Source organism: Monodelphis domestica, chromosome 6 (assembly GCF_027887165.1).
Source record: "Monodelphis domestica isolate mMonDom1 chromosome 6, mMonDom1.pri, whole genome shotgun sequence".
NCBI classification, from domain to species: Eukaryota; Metazoa; Chordata; class Mammalia; order Didelphimorphia; family Didelphidae; genus Monodelphis; species Monodelphis domestica.
The window spans coordinates 19297052-19304099 of record NC_077232.1 but is presented as its reverse complement, the minus strand read 5'-3'; the positions used below and the strand labels follow the sequence as shown (position 1 = coordinate 19304099).

At 39.4% G+C, this 7048-nt stretch overlaps 1 protein-coding gene across 1 annotated transcript; it reads right to left on the bottom strand.

Moving 5' to 3' along the window:
* LOC100025981 (olfactory receptor 10W1-like) lies at positions 1–951 on the bottom strand. Its single transcript, XM_001376710.4, has one exon. The coding sequence runs from the start codon at positions 949–951 to the stop codon at positions 1–3; it is 951 nt and encodes a 316-aa protein (XP_001376747.3).
* Positions 952–7048: the final 6097 nt, after the last annotated feature.

Sequence of the window (7048 nt, the reverse complement as noted above, 5' to 3'; positions counted from 1 at the left end):
CTAGGTACAGCTTTTCTTGGAAAAGATAATTCTTGTGAGTACTCGTCTTAGGGCTCCCTTTACCTCACTATTCCTTAGTGTGTAGATCAGGGGATTGAGGAGAGGAGTCCCTAGTGTGTATATCAGTGAGAGCAACTGGTCCTTCTTGGGTGAGTAGCTCGAGTTTGGCCGAAGGTACATGAACATGCAGCAGCCATACTGTAGCAAGACTACCATGAGGTGGGAAGAACAGGTAGAGAAGGCCCGCTGGCGGCCTGATGCTGAATGGATGCCCAATATTGTCATTGTAATAAGGGCATAGGAAACAGCAATGAGGAGGAAGGGGAAGGCAATGGCCAGTGCGCCTGCGACCAGCACTGAGAGCTCATGGAGGTGGCTATGGGAGCAAGTCAGACGCATCACAGGGGGCACATCACAGAAGAAGTGCTCGATCCCTTTAGAATGGCAAAAAGGTAAGCGAAAGATGAAGGCAACTAGCTGCAGTGAGAGAATGAACCCAATGGCCACAGAGGCCACCACCAGATTGGTACAGAACTTCTGGGTCATGATCAAGGGGTATTGTAGGGGATAGCAGATTGCCACATAACGGTCATAGGCCATAACAGCCAACAGGAAGCAGTCAGCACTACCAAGCCCAATGAAGAATACCATCTGGGTAGCACAACCCAGCAAGGTGATGGTCTTATGCCTCTTCATGGTGTTTGCCAAGATGTGGGGAACTACTGTTGCAGTGTAGAAGATCTCCACAATGGAGAGGCTGCCTAGGAGGTAGTACATAGGTGTGTGGAGGCGGGCTTCCATCCGGATGGCAGCCACAATAAGGATGTTTCCTGTGAGGATCATGGTGTAGACTAGACTGATCCCCAAGAAAACCAAGATCTGCTGCTCTGGGTGGGTAGGATAAGCAAGGAATACAAACTCTGTTGATAAGGATTGGTTCACCCAAGTCATTGAGGCACTGAGGTCCCCTGTGTGGCAAGGACAGAAGAAAGAAACAATCTGTGAATACATAGAGCTATCCTGCATATTGTGACTGTAGGTCTGCTCTAATCAGAGCTTGAGATTGGGGGAAAGATTGTGGTATAATTGAAAGTGCTACCTCTGGAAGCAAGTCTGGGGCTCAAATCCTGCATATGAGACATTTCTTTTGGGGTCCAAGAACAATTGCTCAGCATCTCTGAGCTTCAGTTTCTTAATCTGGAAAAGTAGGATAATAAAACTTACACTACATACTCATTGAATTGTGGTAAATATCAATTGAGATAATGAATATAAAGTCTTTTTCAAAATTAAAGTATAATATGTGGTTTTAATGGTGATAGTGATGGAAATAGAATGAGAGACTGCTTGGTACAAGGTGGGGGTGGCAGGAAATCTACTGCTTTTAGTGTCTTATGACTAGCATTTCTATTATTTGTTACCAATGTAACCTTGGGTGAATAATTTTCTCTCTCAATGCCTGTTTATTACTCTGTAAAATGGTGATTAGACTGGATGCTCTCCAGAACAGGGATCCCTAACCCATAATTTGTGAATTAAAAAAAACACCTTACCTTCTGTCTTAGAATTAGTATTGTTTCTTAGAAAGATTAGTGGTAAGGGCTATGCAATGGAAGTTAAGTGACTTGCCAGGGTCACATAGCTAGGAAGTGTTTGGGGTGAGATTTAAACTCAAGACCTCCAGGATCCTTGGTTAGCTATCCACGGATCAACCTAGCTATCTCTATTCATGAATTTTTAAAAATTGATAATTGTATTTCAAAATACTGGTCTTCTTTGCAATTCTAGAGTATTTTAAAACATTCTAAGAATGCTGTACAGACTTTCTCTAATCACTAAAGGGATATATGACTACAAAAGGTTAAGAACCCCTGCAAAATCTTGGGTGTTTTTTCTCCTCTAATTCCTATGATCTTCTGGTTCTGTTTTGTCTGGCCCCAGCCATTAACACTGACCAGTTATCTACTTGTTAGTAATACTCATCCAAGTGATGGATAAAGTCTAGAAAGATGAAGAGAGGACATGGGAAGTGGGAATGTTTATGGGGAGAGGTCTGGGATAGTTTTTAGCTCCTCAGGTGATACAGGAAGAAATGTGAACATTCCTTGACAAATCAGGATATGATATGATGATAGTATTTCCGAATTGAGGGCACCTGAAAAAAACAGCCTAAACTTTGTATAAGCTAAATTCTATGTACAATGTCCCCAACAAATGGCCATCCATGCTTTAAAAAATGTGGTATCTTTCTTCCTTCATTGTCCAAACATCTCTCCTAATGCTTGGACCAAGAAGTCAAATTCTCTCTCTCTCTCTCTCTCTCTCTCTCTCTCTCTCTCTCTCTCTCTCTCTCTCTCTCTCTCTCTCTCTCTCTCTCTCTCTCCACCCTCTCTTTCCCTCTCCCTCTCCCTCTCCTTCTCCCTGTCTCTCTGCCTCTCTCCTTCCTTCCTTCCTTCCTTCCTTCCTTCCTTCCTTCCTTCCTTCCTTCCTTCCTTCCTTCCTTCCTTCCTTCCTTCCTTCCTTCCTTCCTTCCTTCCTTCCTTCCTTCCTTCCTTCCTTCCTTCCTTCCTTCTTCCTTCCTTCCTTCCTTCCTTCCTTCCTTCCTTCCTTCCTTCCTTCCTTCCTTCCTTCCTTCCTTCCTTCCTTCCTTCCTTCCTTCCTTCCATCATGAAAAACATAAGGTGATGTTCTAGTAATGGAAAGGAAGGAACCAAGAAGAACAGGAAGTCTTTGTTTCCTCACCTGGAACCTTATCTGTACTCAGTTTCCCCAACAACCTTAATTAAAAAAACCTTGTAGGAACTATAAGAAGTAGAGGGTGATTTCTCACAGGATTCCTCCTTTCTCTGGAAAGATCACTGGACAAGAAAATAAAGGAATGGGTTTTGGCTCCTAGATCTGTTACCTATTAGGAAATTTGGGGACCTCATATGGGTCTCAGTCTGGCAAGATAACACTGTTCATATGGAAACAAAGCAATGACTCTGGATCTAAATTCTTCTACTTATGTATTTATGAGCTGATCATTTAACCTCTCTGAGTGTCAGAAGGCAAAAGAAGTTAGATTGGATGGACTCTGAGTCCCCTTTCATCTCAGATCTATGATTCCTAATAATCAAGAATGCTCTTAATTTCAGTCCTTTAAAGAAGTGCTACTACTTCAAGGTATAAAAGGGGGTCATTGTTTGGTTATAATAGAGCATTTCCATACTGGGACCCATAGATTCAAAGAGTAGGAGATAGAAGGGACCTTTGGAGGTTATTTGGCCAAACATATTTTCCAGGTGAAACAACTGTGGTCCAGTTAAGGGAAGGAAGTTGTGGATAGGAAAGAATATATTTGGACCAAGGTCCTTTGACATTAGATTCAAGGTTCATTGTCTATGTGATATTCTTGGTCTGGTGAGATTCAGTTTGGAGCTTTGTGTATACTTTTGGGTAGCACCTTTAAGAGTGGATATGGATAAGTGGGAGTGTCTGGAGAAACCTGACTAGGGTGATAAGGGGACTCAAGATTATACCCTAAGAGGACTACATGAAAAAAACAGTACTGGATAGTTGCCAAAGAAAAGACATGCTAGGTATTTTAAAAAATATTAGGGTCAGTCATTATAAAGATTAGACTCTCTTACAAGTAGAGCTATCTCAAAAGAGAGTAAGCTGCATTTCAGGGTGATGATGTCATTCCTCTTGGAAGTTTGCCAGATTATAAATTGTTTCAGATGTTGTAGAGCTAATCAGTAAAGAGTTAGAGTAGGTGGCCTCTGTCACATAAACATGGGAGAGATTATTAACCCCATGATCCTGGGACTGGAGTTGGACAAGGAAGATGCAATTTTAAGTATGGAGAAAGTGAGGCATTGAGTGAAATGGAATTCTAACCACAGTTTAGAATAATACTCTAGGGGTCAGCTAGAGTGCTCAGTGTATTGAAAGCCAGGCTTTGATATGGGAGGTCCTGGTTCAAATCTGCCTCTGAGCCTGTGCTAGTCCCTTAGACCCCATTACCTAGCCCTTGCTATTCTTCTGACTTTGAACCAATAGACAGTATTAATTTCAAGATGGAAGGGAAGGGTTTTAAAGAAAGAATGATATTCTAAGCTGGAAACAGTCAAAAATCCTGACTACCAGGTCATGATTCACTACTTACACAAAGGTCTGGAAATTTTAAGATATTGGATAGTCAAAAAATTAGAATTTAGGGAAATGTTATTAAAGACAAAGCACTGGATGAGCAGAACAGTGATACAATATGGTCTTTATTCTTAGTTCTGCTACTAATAAGCTTATATATCTGTATATATATGACTTTAGTCAAATTAATGCCTTCTCTTTCTCCATTTGGTAAATGAATCAATTTGGATTAGATTATCATTAATGTCCTTTTTAGCTTTCCCATTATATGACCTTATTGTCCCTCCTTACCTCAGGGATATGTGGTTGTTGTAGCTCCTATCTCTTCAGTTATATTTGCATGCTCAGAACCAAGCCATCACACCAAATATCTGATGGGTATTTCTCATATCTTTCCAGGGTGTAGATGCAGGAGGAGGCAAATCTATAACCCAGGGAGCCCATTCAAAGGGGATAGACATTTATATAACCTTCTTAAACAAAAAATCAATTTCTTCATGCTTTACTAACCAGGCAAGAATAAATTGTAATGGGTCTTAGGGTCTTGTATTCTCAGTCCAATCTCCCAGAGGTGAGCAATATGGCAAGAGCTGTTCTCCCCAGAGACTCTGTTGGGACGTAATTGGCCCACAGTAGATATGTCCCTTCACTTGGGATCTTAATGTCCCTGGAAAGTGAAGGAGACTTCTCTGGAGAAGTAAAGGAAACTGTTAAACACTTTCACTGTCATGACATCATGGATTGTAGTCAAGGATGAAAGTTCAAAATACATTGAGTGGAAATATTTGAAGCATCTCCAACAGAGGCAGCTTAATCCACTCCTTCCTTGGCTCTCCACTTTGTAATTATATGCCATTAAAACTAAGAACTAAGAACAAGTAGATGAATGCTCAAAAAAAATCTGAGTATAAAGTTCTCAGATGAACAAAACAAGAAATAGAAAGTTGAAAAACCTCAATCTCAGATGTTTTGTAACAAATAATTGTGTGCTTCTCTTGGAAATTTTCCGTTAAATGCTTTATACTACAGTTATTTGGGTTTACATCTTATCACCCTACTAACCTACAGACTCTATGAGAGATAAGGCAATGTTTTACTTAGATACTCTCCTTGTATCAAGCACAGTGAAATGTTCCGCCCACCAGCTAGCACCTTGGGCATGCAAATTTCCTTGAAGCTTCTTAGATCAGGGAGGTGCTTAGCAATACTGGAGAGAGAGTGGGACTCTTGATATTTTCTGTTTTTCCTGCTGTCAGGACAAAAATTTCCCCCGTCATCTTTATACTTATAATCATTCTCATAATGTTAATTTAAAGATTTGCATTTTTTTCAGTGTGGAGAGCCCTTTCACTGCTATAGACTACAGAAAAAATTAGAAAGTTTCTTAGAATTGCTACAGCTGGACATGAACCTCTGGTATTTTTAGGCTGATCTAGACAACATACAATCTTTTATCACCTCAGTTGATAAATGGTCAAAGGATATAAGTAGGTGGTTTTCAGAGGAAGAAATCAAAGCTATCTATAGCCACATGAAAAAAAATGCTCTAAATCACTCCTCGTTAGAGAACACAAACTAAAACAACTCCGAGGTACCGCCTCACTCCTATAAGATTGGCTATCATGACAGAAAAGAAAAATTACAAGTGTTGCAGGGCTTGTCAGAAATTGGGTCACTAATGCACTGTTGGTGGAGTTGTGAACTGATCCAACCATTCTGGAGAATAATTTAGAATTATGCCCAAAGGGATTAAAACTGTGCATACCTTTTAATCTCACAATACCACCACTAGATCTGTATCCCAAAGAGATTAAAAACAAAAAAGAGAAAAGGCCCTATTTGTCCAGAAATAGCTATAGCAGCTCTTTCTGTTATGGCACAGAATTTGAAATTGAAGGGATGCCCATCAAAATTAGGGAATGCCTGAACAGGTTTTGGTATATAACAATTAAATTCTACTGGGCTATAAAAAGTGATGAGTAAGATGATTTCAGAAAAATCTGGACAAACTTACATGAACTGATGCAGAGTGAAGTGAGCAGAACCTGGAGAACACTGGACCTGGTAATAGCAATATTGTATGATGAACAACCATGAATGACTTAGCTATTATCAGCAATACAGTGATCCAAGACAATCCCAAAGGACTCATAATGGAAAATGTCATCTACCTCCAGAGAATGAACTGATGGATTTTGAATGCAGACCAAAACATGCTATATTTCACTTTATTTCTCTTCATTTTTTTGTTTGTGTTCTCTTCTACAAAATGACTTATGTGGAAAAATCTTTTAAAAGATTGCATATGTAAAATCTTCATTATATTCCTTACCACCTTGGACATAAAAGGTTGGAAGTGGGAGAGAATTTGAAAGTTAAAATAAAAAAATCCAAATGTTAAAAACTATTTTTGCATGTAATGGGGGAAAAACAAAATATTATTAAGAATCAAAATATTAAAAAAAGAAATTAGATCTGTCATTTTTACTCTTTTAACATCTCTGGAATATTCTTACTTCTTTTCTATGTATCGTCACCACTCTAATAAGGATTCTTATCTCACATTATGATTACTGCAATAACCTGATGGTGGGTCTGCCTTCTTTAAGGCTTTCCCTTCTCCAATCCATTCCCCAAGTAGTCACTAAAGTAATTTTCCCAAGATCCAGGTCCAAACATGTCACTCTTCCCCATTCAATATAAACTTCAGTGGCCTTCTATTGTCTCTAGGAGCAAATATAAAATGCTTTGTTGGGCATTCAAAGCTTTCCATAACAGTCCATCAAGGTCTTTCATCATGAAAAAAGCCAATGACATGTCAATTTATTGATTATGATGCTTGTCCAGTAAATAAACTGGGTATTTTACCCCCAATCTTGATATAATTTTAATCATAGCAGTATTCAAGAGACCC

Excerpts from the sequence above, each read along its gene's own strand:
- LOC100025981 (XM_001376710.4), bottom strand. The coding sequence starts at position 951 with ATGACTTGGGTGAACCAATCCTTATCAACAGAGTTTGTATTCCTTGCT.